Source organism: Oculina patagonica, chromosome 13 (assembly GCF_052425735.1).
Source record: "Oculina patagonica isolate OP01 chromosome 13, crgOcupat, whole genome shotgun sequence".
NCBI lineage: Eukaryota > Metazoa > Cnidaria > Anthozoa > Scleractinia > Oculinidae > Oculina > Oculina patagonica.
Window position 1 is genome coordinate 35,044,110 of NC_135770.1, and position 25,159 is coordinate 35,069,268.

The following is a 25,159-nucleotide window of genomic DNA, read 5'->3' on the forward strand; positions in this document are numbered from 1 at the left end:
ATTTTGAAGTGTTCAATTATGTAACAAGGAACCTGTAATATTACAGATCTAAAGTGTACAAGGAACCAATCTTAATGGAGGATTCTGTTACTGAAATGATTTCAAAGACCTCATTTGCAGGAAAAACAAGAGTTTTAAAGTATTGTTCTTAAAGTTTTCTTTATTGTCAATATGGTTGTGTTATTCTTACACGATCAGATGTTTGCAAGCATTAAGTTAGTCAATACAAAAAACAGTTTATATTAGAAGACAAACGTAATTTATAAATCATTTTTGAAATCAATATTTAGGTTGAAGTCTTAATTATTAAGAAAATACAATAAAGGGTGCAGACTATGTTCGCCTCAAAGTAAATCAAATAAATGTTTCTCTAAGTATTGGCACATGGTAAATGGTTGTTCCAAAAAATAATCACACACTAGTATGTGGGCTGTTGGATGGCAAATTATAAGCAACCAGCTGACAGCTTGGCAACAATTGCAGATCACCAAAAAGCAAAATTGCTACCATTGTAACCAAAGGTTGAAGCTCTTTGCCAATGCACAAGAAAACCTGCTAGTATTGAGATTGTAAACAATAGTTTTAAAGTCTAAAGACAAACCTACTTGTAGAAGAATTTACTGAATAATAAATATCAAAAATCAAAGGCTATTTTCCACTTTTGCTTATTAACCAACTTGCTCTCTTTTTAAGTTACCGCAAATGGGCAGAGAAATGATTTGAGACTGTTTTTGGAAACAAAACACCGAGGAAAAAACCGTTCTCCTTACTAACAATAACTTTTGATATGACATAGATTACCAACTATGTGAATCTGTTTGAACAAGAACAAAAACTATAAGTAACGTAAGGTGTATGAAGTAATGTTTCACGTATGATAGTTTCTTGCAATAAACATCACTACGTTGAAAACTAATGTAAAATGTTCATGTACTAAACTTAAAGGCAGATGATTCCAACCTAAAGAACATGCAAAACTATGTTCTGGATATTCTCACTTAGGCGTGAGATTGGACAGTTCTCCACTGAATAATATAGAAATGTACAGCAATTAATTTACTTACTGTTTATAACTTCTACATTTCAATATAAAATAATATAAAATACATTACTTGTCTTTATTTATATTCCACACTTTTCATAGAACACTTTATATTTGATGATGGAATGAATGAATGTAAATAACTTGTATGAAAATAATACAAAGCCAAAAGTCAAACTAGGAACTGTGGACACAGATACTGCAAGCAGTTTTTTTTCTCGTTGATCAAGGATCATTGTACGAGAAACAAAGAAAAACCTTCTTGCTTAATAACCCAATCAGGAGAATTATTTTGACTGCTTGCAGTTTAGTGGACACCTACAAATTTTAAAAGAAATTGTATCATCAGATTTGTACAAGTCGTTGCATGCAGCCTTTGGCCTCCTAGCACCAAAAGGGAAACAATTTTCAACATGAAATAATACAACTTTCTTTTGTTTACAGTTGAATAGCAAGATAACATTGTACCACAATATAACAACCATCTAATACTACTGGCATCAACGTCACTTATCTAACAATTTAAAAGCACTGTAAAGTAGTTAAACTCGTTCAGAATTCTCTGCCTGCTTTGTAATTACAAACGAAAAAGTACAAAAATACATGCTACATGTAGATAGAAGATATCGTACTTGTCAACAAAATCTAACTAATGATTAAAGAATATTAACTAAAAACTAATAATAAATATTAATCTTGCATTTCTTCTGGCATGTCGTGGGGATTAACAATTCCAGGCACAGACAGTTGAACCTTTCGCTTTTCATCTTGTGCAGCAGACAATTGCTGTTCACGCTCTTCCAGATACAAGTCACTGACATCTTCAGATCTGTATTCCTGAACACACAAACAAAATAACACTTCTCTCAATCATCTTGTAGAAATATAACAGGTATATAGGCAGCTTTGATCCACAGGGGAGGGTGAAATACTATTCAAATTGACCTTAAGAGGCCATCATAGTGTAAAATGATTTGAAAGTATTACTGACTTTTTACATAAAACACTGGATTTGATCTAGTTATTGTAATTATGCATCAATAACTCAAGTCCATTTTAATTCCGATAACTCGACAATCCATTTTCACTCCTGCCATTTTTCTGCTTAAAAAACATTTTTTTCCTAACTAGACAACAAAATTAATAACTGTATAAGGTTAATAAATGTAAAGTGAAATGGCAACTTGGATAAGTGAAAGTAAATGAAGAAGCGTTCTCAAGTTGAATACTCGGAAAAAAAGATTTTCCAAGTTCCCCCAACGGGAGGCGAACCCATGACCTTCCAGAATACCGGTTGGACAGTCTAACCACTGAGCTATGGGAGACTCGTAGTGAGCAAGGTCATGTACTAGGTTCTTATGTGTGACACATGTCCTGCCATATCTGCAAGGCTCAATATGTCGAAATGATAAATGTGGATAAATGTAAAGTGAAATGGCAACTTGGATAAGTGAAAGTAAATGAAGAAGCGTTCTCAAGTACTTTCTCTACTCGGAAAAAAAGAAGATATAAGGTTAGCTAGATATTCAAGTTACCGGTACCTACCTTAATTTGTACCATGAAGTCTCGTAAATGTTCTTTGAAGGCTGGAATGTTTTGGTTCAAATCAAACAATCCTTGAACAGTCAATTTAATCTGTGCACTGAATAAACAAAATAAAATTGATTTCATTATGATAGTAGGTAAATTTTTTTCCACACAAATTTAAACAAGAAGGCACTAGTTTATTTCTTGATCATGTGTTAATCCCAACAGCTTATTTCACCCCTTCCCTCCAATTCTTTAATGTACCAGTAACAAACCTCCCAAGACTAACACGCCAAAAAAACATTAGTTTGGTTTGTTGCAATGACCTACAAACAAGCCATGCATCGATGAAATGACACACAACTTTAAATAAGCCACTTAATGAACTCAAGACAACTTACTCTTGCAAATGTGGAAAGGCTTGCTTCAGAAGATTAGCAATACATGCTTGAACATACGCCTGTAATCAAGATTATAGATGCTCAATTAAATTATACTTAATTGTAATCATTATATATTACAGTGAGAATTTTTCTCAATAACCCTTGCAAATAGAATTCAATCTTTGCTATATAATTTTCGCATGTGAAAAAAGCAATAGAAGTCCAGTCAGCTTCACATATAGCTTTGTCACACGTGATAACTATAACCAATCAGCACCATGTACCTGATTTGATGGGTACTGTGTGTCTTCCGCTGTAAACAGAGGCTCTGATACTTTGCCTGTCTCCACCAAACTAAACAAGTGTGCCAAGATAGTCGCGTGCATTGTTAAACCTGAAGACACAGGGGAAAAGGACTATAAGAACAACAATAATGAAACTCACAAAAACTTCATTACTTTAATCAATGGTTGTTCAAAAAAAGGATTACATAATCCACAGATAATAATAATAATAATAATAATAATAATAATAATAATAATTAGAGGAAATGAATAAGAAAAAAAAAAAAAAAAAAAAAAAAAAAAAAAAGATTAATCACTTGCTCTTATAGTGTGATTGTTCAGGTGAGAGAAGTTCTAAAAAGAACTGTTGTTGGTGACTGATGTTACAACCTGAGCAGAAGTCATCTTTATGGTCACTGTCCAATAAATATTGTAGTTGGTTAAATGATAATTTACGCACTTCCACTGGATATCAATTTATCTGATGGATGGCATTTTTAAACCTTGAACAACCAGAGGTAATCTTCTAGAGTACCATACTCAGCAAGGTGCTAGCAATAACATTTAATGTTACTAAAAGAGCTCCACATGTACCTGCAGTGTGTGATGTGTCTGTGACAACTGATAACACATGCTGTACAATCATCATGTAGTACGTCTGGTAAAAACTTTGCGCTGCTGCTTCTTGCTCCAAGCTCTTCAACAAAGAGTATAAAATATGAAGCCCTGGGAAGAAAATACATTACCGGTAACATAAGTACTGTAGGTTGCATATAACTTTGAATAAACATTGCATTAAGTACTGCAGCTACTACACAATTTATGCTAGATTTTCCTGTGTTTTTGTCTCTAAATGAACAAACAATGCTGTAAAAGAATGTTTGCTGCTCAGAAAACCAACCTTCATGCAAGGTCAAATTTATAATTTATGATAAGTAATTAAATTAATGTTAACCCCTTCACTGCCTCTATGACGTACTGAGTACATCATGATTTCTGTACTCCATGTGCCTATATGACGTACTGAGTACGTCAAGAAAATAAAGACCACAGTTGAAACCCTGGCACACTGAACTCAAAAGCCTTCGGCAGATGTGACCCAGAAAGACTTTTGGAAGCCTGGTAACTACTCGTCATCAGTCTCCAAAACCCTGCCTCTCGGTTTTTTTGAAAAATTTGACTGCATCAGTCCGCCATCTTGTTTTTTAGAATTCGTGGCCGAAGAAATCATTTGTTTGACTTGTAATATCAGCGCAAACATGAGATGTTTAAATGCCGAATGTGAAAAAGATGTTAAGCGGAGAAATTGGGAAGCAGAAGAATAATCCACTGGTGAAAGCGTTATGGAGAAATATATGCAGAAGATCGAGCGATCGTGGAAGGATTTTGAAAGCTGTACTGATCATGTTCAAAATTCTGTTTATAACGTCGAATATGAAGGTAACCATGTTGAATTAGCTGTTAGTAAATTTTTCAATACAGTTTTAAAACCATGTGTCCTTGTCGTTATGTTTATGCAATTATTTAAGAGTTATTTATGCTTTCATTCGGCTCTGTTGTGTTGCCTCATTAATTATGCACATCAGCTTTGGCACTGAGCGTTACAGAAGGGTCGGCAGTGAAAGGGTTAAAGCACAAAAATCTTACTGCATTTAATCGTCTTATTGTGAGGGTGATAATTATTGAGCTTAAAATTAGGATGCTTGCAATAAAAGGCGCACTTTTTAGGATAGAGACATTTATTGCAAAATCACTTTTAACAAGGGGCATTTACTTGAAAGAGATGCTAAATCACTAGTAGGGCACTAAATTAAATCAGAAGTATTCTAGGGATGAGGACAAAAGTTTGTTAAAAGTACATACCAATGTCAGCAACATTTCTCATGGTGTGTTTGAATGCCCAAACAATGGAATCCAACACTAGTTTGAACTGCTGGGGAGGTATTTTTAATAACGCTGCAGAAAAACAAAGCTATTAATGTCGTAAAGAACAAACTCAAGAAGATTAAGAGTACAAGGTAAAAGGGCTAAGGCTATGATAAAATTTGTCTTCAAGTATTGGTAGCTTCGCAGGAATAGTACCTCAACCCCCTGGATGGGATGCAAAACCATTTTAAGGTTATCCCTCAGTATTTTGTTTTTGCAAGGTTGCCTAAACAGCTTGAAGCTATCCATAGAGAGAGGCCCTGTGACAGTTACACGCCTTGCCCAAAAACTCAACATGATGGTCCTACCCAGATCTTGAAATTGGGATTCTTTATCCAAAGTCCAATGTACAAACCATAAGGCTACTGCATCTGCCAAAATTACATGTGAGCTAATTACCTTGGAAACAGTGCTGCACCACAGCTTGAAGAAGGAGAAAGAAGTTTGTTCTGTGTTCAGGAAACTCTTCAAAGTTCTTGTTGATCATATCAAGAGTGCATTCAAACACGGCATCAAATATCTTTGGAATGTGCTCTGTCACATTTTTCTGAAAGTTAAGAATTACAATACCTGTCATTATGCATATCATCACGAATATGCCCTAGTTGGAAGATTTCAGCAATCCTACCAATTACATTTATTTAGCCTTTGACTAGAAGGTGAAGTATTTGGGGTATTATGGGGTCATTGCAGCTCAGGTTATGTACTCAAGACAGCACACACCTGACAATACAATACAATCAATTAACTTCATGCGTAGGATGAGGTAGCCCTGGCGCATCTTAGCTAGGGGCTCATGCTACATAAAATAAAATAAATAAATTTAATAAAACCTCCAAATACCAGTGAAAGTGTTATTGGGTGCTTCCCAGTTTTAAAGTGCGACCGGTCAGACCAAGAGGAACTGACCGTTGTAAAATGGAACAACATTTTCCCCTTAATCAGGGCCAACCCGTGGAATGTTCCTTTTCATTTTGCATTCCTTTCCGCAGTTCCCTGCATCAGTGAGAAGCTACTGAACTAAAGAAAAACAACTGAACAGTTCATCAAAATGGAATGGTAAATTTAGGTCCAACTGGACAAAGTGGACCATCTCTAGAGGTGGTAAGGGGTTAATGGAAAGCACCCATTAAGAAGACTTAATAGTTAGATGAATTTTTGAATCTTACAAGTCAGTTACAGTGAATTAGTTTTGTATGGCAGCTGTGGATCTGTCTTCTGATAGATCATGGTCAGGAACGAATCACAAGTAAACAAGATATTGTTCTCCAATAAACAATAAGGATCAAGATGGAAGCACAAACCTCTAATTTGTTGACAAAAGTTGCCATGGTACTAAGGACTTCAGGCTCTCGGGCATTAGGCACATTTCTTTGGTAGTCTCCAAGCACAGCATCCAGTAACGGAGGTATGAAATTATCACAGACAAGCTTTGCATCATTTGACTTACTGACCCATGTTGATATCAGTCTTAGTGTTTCTGTTTTCACTGTTCTCATTGCCCTGATTAGAGGCTGTTTTGTGACTAACTCGCCATTCTCGGCTATTGCCACAGAAATGTTTTCACTGAGACAGCGGTATATATTGAGCATGTCCAGGTATATTCTGCCGAGCTGTGTAACAAATGGGTGTCCAATAGATTTGCAGCCTTGTACATTTGTCTTCAGTATGTTTCCCAGTTGTTTAACAACTTCAATTTCTCTTAAGTGGTCAATATTCTGTCAAAGAAAATTGTCTCAAATTATTAAAATGTACTGGAATACCTTAATAATATGTAAGTAATATAGTAATGTACAGACACCAAATTTTTTTAAAAGAAAATTATAGGGGAGTATGGTCTCACTGCAATGGAAAAAAATAAAGTTGATTCAGAATTGCTTACCCTTGTTGCTTCTTTGACAATGTTGTCCCACGCTTGGTTCGGAAGTGACATGTATTTCTCAATTAGTCTTTCCATGACAACTGAGTCCTGCAAACAACACATCAATAAATATTCTTTGTCTAATAACAAAAAAAATGCATATTGAATTCACAAAGGAATTCACTTACTGTCTGTGCACTGATCATGTATCCAACTGCCTCATAAAAAGTGTGAACCTTAATTTATGCAAACAAAAAAAACAATGTTAACAGTTTATTAGCATGGACACATAATTTTGAGATTAGATAACAGTTAAACCAAGACTTCTACTCTCTACATGAAGGGGGTAATATCATTTCATGAGACTTCATCCAAATATTTCAAAATGGGCAAGAACTAGTTAAGCACCATCCTTGTACTTGTCATACAATACTTTCAGAAAAGTAATGATTATGTAATAAAGATAGCAAATTATTTGCCTTGTAGTGCTATCAGTACAAAAAACAGGAAGAGATCTGTAATAAGTATTTCCTTTTTAATATATAATTATTATGTAAAAAGAAAAGTTACCTGCTGAGGTTGAAGATCACAGATGATGGATTGCGTACTATTCAATATTTCCTCTATGAATGGCATAACCTCACCAACTTGAACCTAACAATGGATCAAAACAGATATGTTTAACTTGCTCTGATGTATGTGTATCTTATTATCAAGGGTCAAGATAAACAAGTCCCATTCTTACCTGCACAAAATGTCTTCTGCATTTCTGGGCTATTTTGATGAATGTATCACATGCCATGTCTTGGACACCATCGTGTGTTTCTGACAGAAAATAATATCATAATGTCAGATCATCAACATTTAAGATCAATTTTACTGAAAAGACCCTAAAGTTCCATACTGATGATGTAGCTCTACAGAGATCTATGTAACAGCCAGTCTGAGTCAAATTCTTACAAATAAATGAAGAAGCAATCTCAAGTCGAATTTACTCAAAAAACAAAATTTCTGAGCCCCAGGCGGGATTCAAACCCATGACCCTCCAGACACTGGTTGGACCCTCTAACCACTGAGCTACGGGAGACTAATGGTGACTTCAGGTAACATTCACTTGGGTACAGTGGTTACTACCTTTTTTTTTCTTACTACTTGCAATGGCAACAGAATCCTATAAAGTATTTGAGGAGCTCATGATTTCATGAACAAAAGGTCTCAATTATTAAACTAGTGAAAAACTTGGTACAACACTGGTCATTTATCTTATTATTTGAAAAAAGAATAGGCAGCCTACCATGCATAAACTCAAAGAGTTTGTTTACCACAGTCTTCAGGAACTTCCAATGGGCCCTTGAAGAAAACAGCCGGAAATCAAAGTGAGCATGTAGTCATATATAAATTAGATACAAATTCATTTTGATTTACATTAACTTTTCTTTTGATTTTTCTCAATAAAATTTACAAACTACTGGCAAATGCCTGTTGATCCAATACAATCCAGCCGCTCATTCTGTTTAATTTTCTCACAAAATTCTATTTACCATTAAAAATTTAGACAGTACATAACAACATTATGTTAAAATTTACCATCTTTATTATTTACAACATTATGTTACCTCAAGAATCTGGGATACTGTCCCACAATGTACATAATGTTTGAGGCAATAATTGCCTTGTTGTCCTTTCCACGTTTGATTTCACATAAACCAAGCAGATCCTGCAAAGCACAAACAATAAAAACAACTCAAACAAATTAACTGATTTGTGTAGAAAGCCTCACTTGTCACAGCTGGTTTTCAGGGACTGTATATCCAGACAAATACCCGATTCCCTCTATAGCGCGCGCCTGCAGGGAATCACGGTAGTTGTATTCATCAAACCAAGCGCGAGACTTAGCAACGATGCACATTGCTGAGTCTCGTGCATGGTTTGATGAATACAACTACCGTGATTCCCTGCAGGCGCGTGCTATAGAGGGAATCGGGTATTCTGTATAATGGAAATATTGCTTTTTAGGAAGTGAGGAAATGTGAAGCATCCACATCAAATCACTTGGGGCAAGAAAAACCAAGAACAAACAGCCCACACGCTGACTCGTAGCCAATATTGAATTAAGGCCAGCTTGGCAAAAGGTGAGCATTTTAATCCTCAACTCAGAACTGTGCCATCCCAGTTTAAATCTGTTAAAAGCAATACAAAGTACAGAGAACAGAAGGCATGGAATTTATGATACCTTGATGACGGTGACCAAGAATCTTTTCTCATCCTCTTCATGCATTGCTCCACTGATTGAGCCAACTGCCCAGCAAAGCTGTTAATTAAGTCAAAACAAGCCATTAAACACCTGGAATAAAGAACCTTATGAATCTCACAATGTTCCTGTGCAACCCTTTTTCCAAAAGGGTTGCCCAAGTAATTGTAGTGAAACTGAAACTCACTGTGTTGAGGTTTTTCCAGGACCATTCAGTTCCATTTACTTGATTCTGAAGTTTTTCTGTCATTATTCTCTCTGTGTCTTGGTAATCCAAATGAGTAAGATACACTACAATCCAAGAGAAAACAGAAATTACCATGCCTTCATACATCTACAGACCGTTAAATATGGCTTCAACATATCTTACTTTAATAAGTGCTTTGTTTTGGGTCGCTACAATGTGCGAGGCAGCTAGGTGGCGATCCATTCCGGTTAGCCTAAATAGCACTTCGGTTAGCTTTAATGGCACTTTGGTTAGCCTAAATAGCACTCTGGTTAGCCTACAGCTAGCTTAGGTGGCTTGCGTTTAGCCTTTTTATTTGTAGGGATTTCTGCCTTGCCTCACACATTTGTAAGACTCCTTTGTTTTAGTTCATGCTAGTTACCTAAAGTTTCTCTCATGTTCTTGTACAGGTTGATAGCATCAGTATCCTTCATAAACTCTCTGACAACTTCACCTTGGTCATTTTCAACCACCAGGACCTGTGAATCGTAAAACAGGATGTCATGTGGTAGTGCTTACATTTTAAGATTTTTTTTTAACAAAGAAATGACATGCTGTGAAATCCTACAACTTTTTAACCTTTGCTGATTTGCTTACCTCCTCTGGTTTAGCCATTCTTGCAATCATAGTCAGTCGTACCTAAAGTGTTAATAATAAAGAGCAAAGAGAAGTTACCCAAAATGTATTTAAATATTCAGGAAGAGATTTCTGAAAACAAAATGCTCCAAAAAGCTACAGTGTAATATGCCATAATACTTTATCATAAATTCAATAGGAGACTTCTAGTAATTATAACAAGAACCAAGAACTAAAAAGTATCAAGAAAATATCTCAGACCTTGGGTTCTGATAGAATCATTGAGGCACAGGCATATTAATTGTCACTATTACATTTCTTGGCAAAATACTCTCGGAACACTTTGTTCCACCCAGGATTATAAATGGGTACGAGCACATTGCTAGGTTAATCTGAAAAATGCTGGGGAGTAATCTGCAATCAACTCACATCCCATCAAGAGGAATAGCAATACTCCTAGCTGCTTTGTGTAACAGAACTCAGAGGTGAGCGCTGGCCTGTTGAGCCACTACACTGATAAAGGTTTACCTTTCACACATAAGGAGTTATCTACAACTTACTTTGGATAGTACTGAGAGGTACATTTGTCTCCTGGGAGGAATTGTTTGAGACTGTGAAGTGCCAATCAAAAGTGGTGTGCTTGAAGGGAATGGGTTCTCGCGGTACAAATCTGACGCCAGTGCATTCCAGTACTCTAAACAGATCTTGAAGATTTCGGTCTCCTCTACCTCTGAGATGAGAACAAGGTAATGGAGAGCCTAAACAGAGGAAATAACACCAGTCAACACTCATTCTTTCAGAAATTCCTGATCACTAATTATTTAGTTTTTAATTATGATTTTATTTGGTTAACAACAAGAAGTTCCATTTCAAGAACATTATTTCTACATCTAGCTTGTACGACTACTGTAATTTGAAGCAGTTATAGCATTTCTTACCTCCAATAGTGTGGTGTGAAGCTCCTCCTACAAAAAGCACATAGAACAAAGTTACCTTAAGGTGTTTTTTTTAGAATACACCTAGAAAAAATTGGCCAAGCTTGCCATGAGTCTCCCCTTAGCTCAGTGGTTAGAGCACCCGACCCATGTGCAAAAGTCATGGTAGAATTTTTCCAACCCATGCAGCAACCAACACATGTGCAGAAAGTCAGGGACTCATTGTCTCATGCTCACAGCAGCAGAAATTACATTGTTGTCAAAGAAAAGTATGTTCAATGGTCATATTTATTTGCAACATACACGTATAGCTATTGCATTTGCTCATTGAAAGTCCAACTAGCAAATGCGATGTACTTGTATGTATATAAATACCCTTTAATTTAGATCATCCTAAAGAACACATCCCATACCTTCTTTTCAACCAGTTGGCCATGCTCTTTTAAGAACGTACAAAGAAACAGACTCAGGTTCTGAATAAACTTCTGTTCATCATCTTTTCCATTTGCATAAGCATCTTTGATGTTGATCGTCAAAGGAAGCATCTGTGAGGAAACAAAACAAGTCATTTCTGGCAATAATTTCAATTATAATAACATTCAATAGGTGAATAATGTCTAAAAGAAAATACATCTTATATTTGTTCTACTTCTGCAGGCCAGGAACTAATGTCACAGTTTGCTAAGGGTCAGAGTAGCACATATTTAAATGGTAAACTGGCTAGAATTTGACTTACTTGTTTTAACTGGGTCATGGTTAGAGAGAATAACACCACAAACTGCTCATCATACTGGTTTGCATCAATGCCAGCTGTGTTTTTAACAGTAAAACAAAAATTAGAGAGCATAAAATAACGTGAAAGTACTTTTCCTGTGGTTAGTACTTTACCAGTGTTTTCAGTTAAGGCTGTTTTCCACTTACCAATCTCAGTTAGGCACTTCAATGTCACATTTCTGAACATGGGCACATTCAGGAACTGCCAAAAATAAGAGAACTTTGGCTTCAATCTACACCTCCCAGATTCAAAATTCAGAGAAATTGAGTTGCCTGTATGTAGTGGTTAAAAAAATTTTGATCTTTTTTCAGATTACCTTGCATACAAGTGTGCTGTTGAGCTGTGTCTCAAATATGTAACCAAGAGGAATCCAGTTGAGAAATCGTAACAGTGTCTGAAAAGTAAAAGATTGGATATTATCATTTATGGCCTGAGTAAATATGCTATAAAGAACATATTCAATTCTTCCACCACTTGAGACGCACAAGATGTGACCTGAAATATTCCATATCGAAATTACATCTACATTGTATACTGCTCTACAGACGTTGGCGTGGGTTCTCGAATTGGTCTACTTGTGCATATAAATTCAAAACTGAACAACAACCAGACTTTACATGGAATTATGAACAAATTTTTCCTAGATTTCATCAACACCCAGACGACGTTCGAATAGTATCCCATGGTGCAATTCTCCGCGCACTTCACGCAATATCGAAGTTATGGCGGATTCCACCGTAAAATAATGCCGCTTTCTCTACGGCACATTTCGTATTTTTTTCCAGTCAAAAGCAAGAAAATTGTATTATTTTGTTGTTTGTCACACTTTCATTGATTTGCAATTGTCCTATGACCGTGGTTTGTTAAAAAACGTCCTTTATTTTGATTATTTTGATTAGCTTTCATTCACAAAGTGTTCACTGACCCGCGACGAGGTCATAAATATTCACGATTCTTCGGATTATAAGCAGGTTTCTACTGAATATGGGTCTCACGCTAGCATAATGAAGGCCATATTATTGTACTTGCAAAGAAGTACCCAGAAGTACCCGCATCTTAATGACTTTTTCAGCGATCAAAGATGACTGAAATTTCGATCGAAAACCAGCGCCGCGTGCTGCGAAGCGTGTGTGATGTCTGTTTCAGGCAACAATCGCTGGGCTCTTTCGTGAGCTTTGTCATCATTGCCATTTATATTTACATTCAAAATGACTAATTTCGAAAGTAATTTTATAACTGTACTCTTCAAATAAGTGAAATGCTTACAACTGGTGAAAAATAACCGTAATAATAAGCTCAAATATGTATTCACAGATTATGTAAACAACGCCGAACGAGCCCGCCGACTGCGAAGCGGACAGACTAGAGATCGATAGAGATGTAAGAAGAAATGTAAGAAAACCGATTCGGATCAGCACAGGACTTCTTTATTAACACTCCAGCAACAAATAGCTCATCTATAGCCGAATTTTTGACTGTCACAGGAACGAGAGCTCTTTGACGTTCGACCAATTGTTCGATAACACTAACATGTATTTCTCTGTATACTAGCAAAACACAGGTAAATCCCTTCAATGTGACACTGAAATTCTCCTTTGAAACGCAGTGAACGTAGAATAAGTCGTTTTCCTCGAAAGCAGCAGCTTTTGAATCAAAACTAGTCCGGAAACATGCCATGGCGAACGCTTCTTCTCGCTTCGCGAGAGCTGAACAATACTGATTAAGTCACGTACGCAGTGATAATATAAGATGAAACAAAATGCATCATGGGATACTATTCGAACGTCGTCTGATCTACACCTAACAGACTACACACATGTAAGTATTGACTTCTTCCACAGAGAAAGTGCATACATGTACCACAGGGCCACACACCACTCAATTGACTGTCTAATGCATGCAGCACTTTACATGTTCACCCACCTCTAATGTTGCACCTATGAGAGTAACATTCTGAGAGTTGCCCTGAAAAGAAATTCAAAATATTTGTTAAAAATGGTTCCATTACCAAACAGGACTAACCAGTAAACATCAAAATTTCATCCTCAAAAGTTGTTTACAGAACAAACTTATTTCTTAAACAAAATGTGCAACCTATGCTAGGACCAATAACTTTATTATATAAGAATGTAACTCACCAAAATATACTGGCATAGAGTAAATATCTGTAAGAATTCACTGCACATGCTGCAAAACAACAAAATTTATACCCCGTTAAATATTATCTTAATGAAGGTACAATCATTAAGTGATTCTGCCAGAAAGAAACGTTCGAAAATTCAATTTGTATTCTAACCTGTCTTTCAAGTGTTTTGCCTTTGCTTGAGTCATTTGACCACTGGAGAAATCAAAAACTTCCTCACTAGAAGAGATAAACACAAACATCACTTAGTGGCAATTTCATAAGTACAGAGAAGTACAACTCAAATTAACCTGTCCATTGGCAGTACTAGAAGCTAAAACATGATTAAAGTAATTAAGCTTAGATACAAAATTCTGGAATTTTGAGCATTTAGACACCAAAGCAGGGTGTTCATTAGGCATCGGAGATCGGAGAATTCTCCTTCTACTACGTAGAATTCTCCGGCTAAATTTCAAAGGCCTCTACCTATTTTTTTATTAAGATGCGGAACCTTTAAAAATCGTTCTCCGGTTACTTAACACTATTCTCCTGCTATTGCAATTCTTAATGAAAACCCTGCAAAGAGAATTTTAAAAAATCTTGGAAATTATAGACAATAATCAAAATTTTAGAGAAATGTTAACTTCCAGGTGACACAAAGTTTTATATAAAAAAAACATCCCAAAAGTGTTTGTTTTGAGTTACCGCTGGCCAACTCAGGGATGTCGCTAAGGGCTATCTGCCGGCTAATTTCACCGAAAAATATTAAAAATCTGTCATCCACATGCCAATAAATATCAATCAATATTTTATCAATAAATGTAGATCAGAGTTAAAACAGTTTGCTTGTTAGCATCTGCAAAAATCGCTGACATCGGCAGTTATTGCAGATGTCAGTGAGCCTGCAGTATCTAATTAAGAGTGACAGGCTTTTCAAGTTTTACAATATTAATTAAATTATATATAATAGAGATAATTAAAAATTAAAAATAAACATTTACCTGAGCAGCTTGAGAATCACCATGTTGTTTTGGCAGAGAGACTCATTTGCTTTGCTGGCACCTACTATATCACTGACAAAAGTTGGCCATTTCTTTGGCCACTCATGCTTCAAAATCTAACAAAAAGTTGAAAAAATAATCAACTTTGAAGAATCCAACAATTCAACTAGCATGAATCAACAAAAACATTTTAAATATTTTAAATCAGTTTTAAAAACAACTGGGAACCTGCCAAATCAAATCATACTAAATCCATGCTTTCATGTTAACCCAAATTCCAGTCCCCAAATATAACCTTTGTGTTCTGGACAAAGACATAAAGGGTTACAACACTCAAATACTAATCGAAATCAACATAATCAATTTACATGGTACTTGAACCAAGTCAAAATGCTAATGTACTTGGCAGAAAGCGAGACTGATTTGGCAAGCAGCCCATTTCTACCTAGTAAACACCTGTCATAAAAAGCCATTAGATGACTAAACAGTCCATGATATTTCAAATTTAGATGAATTTAGACATTAATCACCACAAATCTAGCAGACACACAAAGACCCAAACCACTTTTCTTCTAAATTTACGCAAATATTATCCAAAGCCACAGAAATGACATCGCGTTACTAAATATGAATATTTTGGCGGGAATCACCCTTCAAACGAAACTGACACTTTGTAAGCGTACCTCTACTAAAATCATGTTCAACTTTCCAATATAAGTTTTCTCTTTCTGAAAAGAACCAAATAAAACCAATGTTAATCGCAAGAGACTTAGAAGGGTCAGCGAAAACTATAAGCTCGCAGTAGACAATAGTTAATGCGAAAACAAACCCAGACAGCGAAAAACAAAAACACACACCTCCAATAACTCGCCTTCAGAAGAAATTTTTATAATCAGTCCTACAATGTATTTCTTTATACCTGAAGAAAAAAAGAAAATCAAACTAGAAATTTGCTCCCTCAGCGTTTTTTAAAAGTGAAATAACCTCTCTAAGTACGAAAAATGCAAATTTCGTCTGACAGACTTGTAGTAAACTTTCAAGACTAACCTTCACACTGTTCTGACGGCAGAACCTTCCATCGCGTTTTAATGACTACTTCGAGTATTTGAAGCGCAAAATACTATAAAAAAAAATAACAGAAATAGCTCAAAAATAATACTTTTCGAAGACTGCATTTGTGCGAAATCATAGTATACCTTGGTCTGTTGGTTGCTTGAAAATTCGAGTATGGTATCTACCCGAGTCCAGGCGTCAGGATGCTGTTTGAGTTGAGTCAAGATTTGGTCTGCCATTCGTTGCTGAGGAGGCGAAAACAAAATCCATCAGTCAGAGGGGTCTTACACTGCTTTTCCAAAATTTGCACACTCAAAATTTGTAAAATAAACGGAAAATATGTATCAACCTGCGGTCCCTGGGCCATGTAAAAACAGGACACGACCGAGTCTAGTAAAGTTATATCGAGTTTTTGCGAGAAATCCAGCAGCTGCGTGGCGTGCTCTATGGTTGCCATTGCCGTAGGCATTGGAGTAAATAGACAGATCACGGTAAAATAAATATATTCTGGGTATAAACTGCAGAAAATTACGAGAGAAACGTAAAACGCGACCTTCTATGAACACTGCACGAAGTTTTTGAGCGAACACCGCGGCCAGTTTGCACCGCTTTTCCCGGTTTAAACCAGTCATATCGTTAGAGAGGCCCGGATGTAACAGGTTTGGGAGCTCTTTCTGTCTGTGTTTCCGTGATACTTTTATGACGGAATGAATGACTGCAGAAAATTTTCAATTGCTCATCGCTACAATAAAAGAAATTTCGCTTTCGCATCCTTTCAGCCATGCAATGCTAATAGAGGATCTACAATTTTGAAAGTTCACGAGTCGAAGGGCGACCGACCACGTTTTGTTGTTTTCACGTCCAAAAATAGTAATTTGACAGTTGAGTGACCCATATTTCCGCTCTTGATAGTAAAATCCCATTCACGAACGCTGCACGTGTATCTCATGAATAAATCAATCAACCTCGTCTGCACGCGCCGCACGCAAAGGCTTTGGGCTTGCGTGACTACCAAAACGCTCGATCAAAAGAAACGTCAAGCAAGAAGGTAAAAACTTGTGAGAGGAAAAAGAAAATATATATTTTCCCTCTCGCCTTTTTCTGCTTCTAGTGGATTGAAGGGAAAAGTGGAAATGCTCACAGAATCGACCGATTTTTGGCCATCCGATTTGCATGAACAAATAGACAGACAGGGATTTATCGATCAATCTACTAGATAAATAAACTTTCTATAAATTTTTACTCAGGCTGAACATAAAATTATCGACAGAACTGGAAAGAACACACTGAACCGATAATTTTTCCTCCAAACCCGCCATATAAAAGAACAAAGTTTTAGCCAAATATCACAAATTTCCAGTATTGCAAAAATTATAAAAGGCGATTTATCACTGGTGATTTATCGATCGGAAAAAAAATCATTTCAAAGAAAGGGAAGAAAAGAGCACTAAATTTCGAGAATGAAAGGAATTCATTTTACTGCCATGAACTATTTGTTTGCAGTGAATTCGGTATACTGTTTTTTTTTTTCTTTTTTTTTTTCACAGATCAGAATGACATTTCAACTTCACTTCCGGTTTTTTTTCGCGCCAAGGCGCGCGAAGATAGCTGGGAAGCAACTTGTTGAAGAAATGAAGGGATGGCGGATAAACCATGATAGTTTTTCACAAGAAAAAGACCATAATATAACACAAAAAGAAGCGGGAAATACAACCAGCTGACAGAGGTTTACAAAAGGTATTTTCATACGGTATGTTTTTCTTAAAGGATGCTAAACTGGCTGAGTAGATCGGACAATTACAAATGTATATAGCACGAGGTCTTGTAACCTTCAAATATAGCTTTTGACTACACCCGTCAAATTTCACTTTATTATTGACGTGGAAATGTCGCCAAAAACCTTCGAAACATGGTATGTTCAATTACTCTGTAGGCTTTGATATTTTAAAAGTTGTATGAAATACATTAGACCACACAGATCTGTGAATAAGTGGGTCAAAATTGATACGGTATGGCGTATTCGTGAAGTGTTTGCTTTGAAGCGCTTGAAAGACGAGAGCGACGCAAGGTATTAAAGGTTCAAATTTTATTCTAGCTTTTCGATGGAAAACAGAGATTTTCTATCTGATTTCAATTCCATACAAACCTTTTGATATGATTCTCTATAATAAGCCCTCCCTGTATGAGATGGTATAAGCTTACGTAAGAAAACAACAATTATAAGCTTATGAAATGGGAAAAGATATTAGTAAATAATAAAGATGGTAAATTTAAAGCTCGGTGATAAATAATGAAGATGAATTGTTCGACAATGACATGTGCACTCTGTCCTCTGCAAAGGCTCCTTTAGTGGGGGAAGGTGAAAAACACAAGGGGAGGAAGGAGAAAAATGAAAAATAGGGGGAGCGTGGGGGAAGACCACCCCCCCCCCGCGCTTTCGTTTCAATTCTCTCCAGGCTCTGTGTGCTTACTTTTCACCTCTCCATTTCCCAGCCCGTACAAAACACGAAAGAGGCCTCTGCGGAGGAGAAAGACACGAGCACGGGATAAAGAAAATATCTGAGTCCCCGATGGGGACCCAACACATGGCCTCCCAGAATCCGGTTGGGCGCTCTAACCAACTGAGCTAGGAGAGACTCATGGTGAGCTGGGCCATTTACTAGGTTGATATGTGACACGCGTCCTGCATACTGCTCACCCTGAGTCTCTCGTAGCTCAGTTGGTTAGAGCGCCCAACCAGTATCTGGGAGGCCATGGGTTTGCATTCCTGTCAGGGTCTCAGATTTTTTCTTTGTCCCATGCTTGTGGAAAAATATTGTTTTGAGGTGCAGAGATTTAACTTGTTCTAATCTCTAATATTTTGAAAGTTGTTGAAATCATTTTTTTTTCTCCTCCCAGTTGGCACTGTTCATGTGTTTTCAATGGATTTATCAGTGGAACAGGACAGCCTTGGGGCTATTGGCACAGAAGAATTTTCCACTCCTCCAGAGATCCTTACAAAAGAGGCTCATTCTTTAATGGCATGTTCAGCAGAGGACTGTGCTGATGTACATGTGGTGGCATCTACTAAACAAGAGGAAGGTATTTCTTTATATTACTTTTTAAGGCTTCTATGCTTGTTCTTTGTTTTATTTATACAAACAACAGCATTTTTTCCTTTGGTGACTGCAATTATATGAGGGTAGCAAAGGGTGGGGGGGAGGAGGTCATGATCCCATTTTCTTTTCCTGTTAGCCCAAGTCACTGTTGATGTCACGTATTGGAGATCATTTTTTGTGTGTGCGTCTGTGTGTGTTGTGGGCTTGAAGATTATTACTCTTCCAATAATTTTGCAGTAAAAAGCACATAAATATGAATGGAAATATACAGACTTTTTTTTTTAAATACCAAGACCTAGGCTGAGTAGCCCCTTGTAATAAAATACTTACCCGGTAATAACTGAATGAGCTAGGTTGGGCCGGGCAGGAAAATGTCTGGCCCTCCAACTCAGTCAAATACTTCTTTTTGCTGTTTTTAAGAAGCTGAAGTGTCTCTCTCTACTGTGGTACAGTCTCTTCCTAATGAAATCATAGAAGAAACAGCAAATGATGGAGAGCAATGTGTTACTATAGTAACAGATGCCATCAACTGCAGCTCTCAAGTGTTAGGTGAAAGAGCTGATGGTACAGATGCAGATGATACAGGTAATTGTACTAACCTTATTGCGGTTTTCAGTGATATGCTAACTCTGAAATTCATAATCCAACTAACGATTGTGTTTTTCGCTGCCGTCAATCATAATTATGGCGACAGCCAACAAACCACGAAAAAAACAGAAACAAACAAATTGGATCAAAATCTACCAACCACAACTGACTGAGGCAACCTTTTGACCTGGTTGAAGTGAACTTCCATTTTCCGAGAGGTCCCCTTAGATGATTGATGGCAGAAAAAAGTGTAAACTTTTAGTTGATTATTGAATTTCAGAGTTCATATTGCTGAAAGTGTAAATCAATTTCTAAATCTCCAAGGGAGTTACCGTAAAATTTCTAATAAGCCCTTGGCTTTTTTTTCTGTTGTCATTTTTCACTAGGCTTGTTATACATTCAGAACTGTAGTTCACCTGAGGAAGGTCAACAGACACAGATGCTTTTATTGCCCAGATCGCGTGACTCAACAAAGTAAGTCTACATGCAAATTCACTATAATTTAGGTTCCTTATAGAAAATAAATACAGTAAAATGATAATGCAAACTTTTTTCCTATTACCTAGAAACCTATCAAGAATGTTTGAATGTGATTACGCTGACTGTGGAAGAACATTTACCACTGCAGCGCACCTCAGATACCACATGCGAACACACACCGGAGAAAAGCCTTATTCCTGCTCACACGAAGGGTGTGGCAGAAATTTTACGTCATCTGGTTATCTGCGATATCACCAGTGTACACACAGTGGTAAAAGAACCTTTAAGTGTCAGCATCCAGGATGTGATCGCGTGTTTGCATGGCCTGCACATATGAAATATCACATGAAGACCCACACAGGGGACAGAGCATATCACTGTTCATTTGAAGGATGCAACAAGAGCTTTTATGTCTTGCAGCGACTCAATGTACACATGAGAGTTCATACTGGTGAACGACCTTACATATGTAATGTGGAAAACTGCATGAAGTCATTTACAACACAAGGAAACTTGAAGAATCACATGCGGATACACACAGGTTTGTGAAGTGTAGAATATTATGGCCTTTTTCCAGCAAACCCTTCAATAAAAAAATAATTTATAAAAGCTCCAAAATATGTATTAAAGTGCTACTGTGATCATAGATATTCCATTTTCAAATATCTATTTTAGTTCCAGAGATATTTAATCATAAAAAAAATCTATGAGTTTATGACGTCGTTACTTTGCTAATTTGCATATTTTAAAAACTTGTATATCTCTGGAAAGAAAAGAGATATTGGAAAACAGTAAACAGCATTTTCCTTCCCATATATAGAGAGTACTTGTTAATATTTTAAAATGGCTATGAAAGGAAAGATGCAATTTCATCAATTAGCACTAAGTATTGGTAACATAAATGCTGTAGTGTGGGGTATTAAAATTCACGAGCTCTGAACGTGTGAAGATTGATTATACTTTCTAATGCAGAAATAATCAGAAATTATTGGACATACATTAGTGAGAATTCTACTAAAACAAGAGTATTCACTCTCAATTTCTATCACCTCAGAAATTTTGAGCACATAATCTAATTTATTATTATTACAGAGGAAATTGAGTTTTTCTGGTAATAAATTCAAGTAGTTACAATGGCTCATTAAAATTGACAAGTAGTGTTTTTGTTGGTAGGTGAAAGACCCTACTCCTGTACAGTGGAAGGATGTGGTCGTACTTTCACAGAGCATTCCAGTCTTCGAAAACACAAATTAATACATACTGGCGAGAAACCTTATGTCTGTGACATCTGTGGAAAGACTTTTAGTCAGAGTGGAAGCCGTAATGCTCATCAAAAGAGGCATGCTGATCCAAACAAAAATGACAAGAGAGCTAAAAAGGCACCAAGCAAGACTGCTACTACCTCACTGATTGGAGAGGATGACAGTGAAGTGCACCAAGGAATACTTCCTCATATTGAAAACATGGAAGATACAGGTGATATGTAATGCATTGATGACACTAGATTAATCTTGACCCAAATGCCAATGTCGACAGGCCAAAGGGACTATGATCCCCCCCCCTCCCCGTCCATCTGGGAAATTTTAAGTTGAAAGCCTAAAATTTGTTGTAATAATATTGGGGTTTAGAAAGAATGCAGGAAATGGCATCTCAAAGAAACTATACTTTTAAATTGTTTGCCTCATGGGAGTTTTGCTTGTACTAAGTTGCCATGCTATACTGTGACTGCCTCGTCCCCAGTCGCTCGCGATCATTGGGAAAAATGCTAGTTAATTATCCTGACCTGTTAGTGTTTGGCTACTAGGCTCTGAAAAGGCTTTCGTTTCCTTTATAACAAAATCTTTTTTGGTTGCTTTTGCAGAAGGTCAAGATGAGCAAACCATTACATCACAAGCACTAGTGTATTCACAAGGAGATCATACAATTGTAACACAGGCAGCTGGCGACCAGCTGGTTCTGTCTCAACCAATGGTAGCCAAGGAAGTTTCCATAGAAACCACACCTGTACACACAATGTCGTTACTGGTGCATACTGGTGACGACCCTATGGTTAATCAAGACAGTCTTGCTCAGGCCACAGCAGACGTCGTGTCCCTTGCAGAAACTGTGGCAGCACAGCAGGCAGTCATCCACACCATGCTTGACGGCGCAGCCATTATCCCCACAAGTAGCCAGTCAGAGCTGTCTGTTGTTGACCAAGTGCTGCAGCAGTCAAATGTCGAACAGATGATGCAAAGCGTGGTGAGCCAACACATTCTTAGCGGCCACATTCAACTGCCTCTGTCTGAGGAGTTGGAGCAGACACAAGAACAGGGTGGGGCAGTGCCCCATCTGACTGTGGACCTGTCTGGGTTCATACAACAAACTGATGAACAGACAGCACAAGAGGGCGAGGAGGATGAGGAAGAACATGAGCATGGGTATCATGTGATGTCAGATGGAAAACAGGATATACAAGAAATTGACAGAACAAATTAGCAAGGATAGCAACTGTTTCTTTGAATTCCCAAGGCGATTAATTCATGTGATAGTACTTTGTTTGTGTTAATGTTAATAAAGTAGACAAAGCACAAGTACATATGTACACTGGTGTTCATATCGCATAGTGAAAGAATAATTGTCAAAGACTGAAATGAAGGAAACCCATAAGCCTTGTATTAACAGTCATTGGTGCATATACAGCTGTCAATTTTCATTTTCAAACTCATTAATAATTCATCAAGTTAAAACAGGAAATCAGAACCATGATGGTGGTTTTAATTAGCATTGATTTTTACAATTTTATTTCTTCGTTTTCTCCATAGTTTTAGTTTCAATTGTGAAGATATATAAAAAACTCAAGTGTTAAATCACATTTCAAAAAATCTCACAGTTCGTCAGAAAATTCTTCTGCGGGTCATATTTTTATGCACCTATCAATGGTTTGCTCCAGGATGGGGGGGGGGGGGGGGGCAACCCAGGGGAATTTGACTTAGCAGAGCTCAAGCTTGGTAGGGAAAACCTGAAAATGTCAAATTCCCCTGGGGTTGCCCCCCCCCCCCATCTTGGGGCAAACCATTGATAGGTGCATTAGCTCTCTGTTCAGTGTTTGGAAATGTGATGAAACACTCTCTCTTGTGTTTGATATATTACTTGAACACATTTGCTGTCTAAATGACTGAAGTCAAAAATACTAAATTTAAAATTACCTCAAAATAATTCTCTACTTTCCCTTTTCCACTATCAGTGCTGTGACAAAACACTGCATTCGCAATTGTACCCTAAATATCCCTCTTGCCAAGAATTAGCAACTATAAAAATTACCCACAACCTGCTCCTGTCTCCCATCTGCCTTCTATCTCAGTCAAAAGAACAACATTGATCTAACCCGGAGGTCCTGGGTGCCAAACCCACCAAGGTAAATCATTAAAGGAGAAGTTCATTACAAAATGGCACTTTTTTTCTTCTTGCGACGAAAATAGTAATTCCATGATATCATAAAATTCCTGAAAATACCATAAAAGCCCTGGGCTTATATAACTTCATAAGGGGTTTTGGGTGGGCTTATAAATGGAGGGGCTTATATCCGGGAGGGCTTACAAGCGAAATAAAAAAACATTTCCAAATGACCACAAGAGTGTTGATCGAAATAAGTTTTTTAGTATAAAAACGCATAAAACAACATTCAGCACTGTTCAGTACTTATATCCAAGGGGCTTATAATCGGATGTATTTTTTTAGTTACCAGGTAGATGGGCCTATAACTTGGTGTTATAACCAGTATTTTATGGTATGTTATTCACCAAAATTTCAGCTTCCAAAGAGAATTCAAACACTAGAAATCCTTGTCTGAAAACCCAGAACCAGCTGCCGTCATTTTGGATTAACTTAGCAGCCTGGTAAGGTTTGCGTGACATCGAAGAGCTCAGCCTAAAGTTTGGCAGGAAGGTTAAACATTGCAACAATGACTGCAATAGTTTCAAGTTGAGATTGGGGTGGACAAAAAAATTGTCAACTCGTCTCAACCTGAACTCATTGTTTGCAGGTAGTGAAACACAACATGGAAATGGTCTGTGTCCCTGGTTTTAATGAACAGCAAGGACTGATTCAATGACAGAATTTGTCAATAGAGTTAAAATTTGACACAGCAGTTTCATTTGACAAACTAAGTAGTGCTAGGAAATGTGAAAATAATTACGACTCTTAGTGTTTGGAGGCTTCTGCTAGCCGAATGCAGACTGGGGGTAAAAGGGAAAGTCATAGGCACAGTACACAACAGGGGAGCAGAGAAGCTTTTTCAATATCCATGTCAGCACACCCAAATGGAAAATCTGTTCAATTAAGACTCGGTGTTTAAGTCTTGACTAATAGCAGAAAATTTCTTGATAGGCAAATTTGAATGACAATTTTCTTGCTTGCCACCCCCATCCCAGACAATTTCCTGTTTCAAAATGATTGTGCACTTATAAGAGTGCGATACCATATCAAAACTTCTTTCATTTGTTTTTCATTATATGCACAGTTGTACTCTTCTATTGTTTGTTTGGCAGGCTCGGAGGTTTTGGCCCACTAATTACCAGTATGCCAAGCAAATAAAAATTCTTACAACTTAGCACACAATTTATTGAGAAAGTGACCTAATTCCACAACGATTCTCTAGTTGCATCACAATACTGTCAAAATGTAAATAAGTCCACACATTTTCCTATTTTTTTCTAGCTGCAGAATAAACTCGGACTGTCTTGCTGTATAATCAATAGTTGATACTTTCTAGGATTATTGCAATTTACAGTTTCCGAAGAGAGCACATTGTAATGCAACTAAAATAGGGGGCAAAAGGTGTCCAACCGGTAACAAACAAAAAAACCAAAGAAAACTCAACATCCAACAGTTTATTTTCTGTTAATGCCAATTTACATCCAAACATAAAACAGCATTACAAATTCAAACCAATTGTGAAATAAAGTGAAACAAAAAATACAACAGGTTTCAAGCCAATCAGAAATTGGAAAACCTAATTGACGTGCTGCCTGCCGGCTGCGAAAACCAGAC

General features: G+C 37.0%; 2 protein-coding genes across 4 annotated transcripts; one reads left to right on the plus strand and one right to left on the minus strand.

Annotated features, from left to right (window-relative positions):
* Positions 1 to 844: 844 nt before the first annotated feature.
* Positions 845 to 16,831, minus strand: LOC144635147 (exportin-1-like). The gene is made up of 33 exons (XM_078494208.1): positions 16,312 to 16,831; positions 16,106 to 16,207; positions 15,957 to 16,029; positions 15,767 to 15,828; positions 15,593 to 15,637; positions 14,910 to 15,025; positions 14,083 to 14,148; positions 13,925 to 13,973; positions 13,710 to 13,751; positions 12,103 to 12,180; positions 11,933 to 11,987; positions 11,748 to 11,821; positions 11,425 to 11,556; positions 11,015 to 11,041; positions 10,637 to 10,834; positions 10,098 to 10,139; positions 9,883 to 9,979; positions 9,462 to 9,565; positions 9,257 to 9,334; positions 8,640 to 8,740; positions 8,318 to 8,373; positions 7,769 to 7,848; positions 7,594 to 7,677; positions 7,212 to 7,259; positions 7,045 to 7,131; positions 6,467 to 6,880; positions 5,562 to 5,709; positions 5,100 to 5,192; positions 3,831 to 3,962; positions 3,237 to 3,346; positions 2,971 to 3,029; positions 2,588 to 2,684; positions 845 to 1,879 (listed from the first exon to the last, which is right to left on the minus strand). Exons 1-33 carry the CDS (start codon positions 16,429 to 16,431, stop codon positions 1,733 to 1,735), a joined length of 3,216 nt encoding a protein of 1,071 aa, XP_078350334.1. The 5' UTR covers positions 16,432 to 16,831; the 3' UTR covers positions 845 to 1,732.
* Positions 16,832 to 17,514: 683 nt separating this feature from the next.
* LOC144635739 (uncharacterized) lies at positions 17,515 to 22,677 on the plus strand. Of its 3 annotated transcripts, none has more exons than XM_078494822.1 (7): positions 17,515 to 17,699; positions 18,861 to 19,043; positions 19,481 to 19,645; positions 20,035 to 20,122; positions 20,215 to 20,669; positions 21,302 to 21,604; positions 21,990 to 22,677. In XM_078494822.1, exons 2-7 carry the CDS (start codon positions 18,884 to 18,886, stop codon positions 22,604 to 22,606), a joined length of 1,788 nt encoding a protein of 595 aa, XP_078350948.1. In that variant the 5' UTR covers positions 17,515 to 17,699; positions 18,861 to 18,883; the 3' UTR covers positions 22,607 to 22,677. The 3 variants fall into 3 exon arrangements, with proteins under 3 accessions (XP_078350948.1, XP_078350950.1, XP_078350949.1); XM_078494824.1 differs by having other exon boundaries at positions 19,484 to 19,645; XM_078494823.1 differs by lacking the exon at positions 17,515 to 17,699 and adding an exon at positions 17,752 to 17,874.
* The last annotated feature ends 2,482 nt before the right edge of the window (positions 22,678 to 25,159 follow it).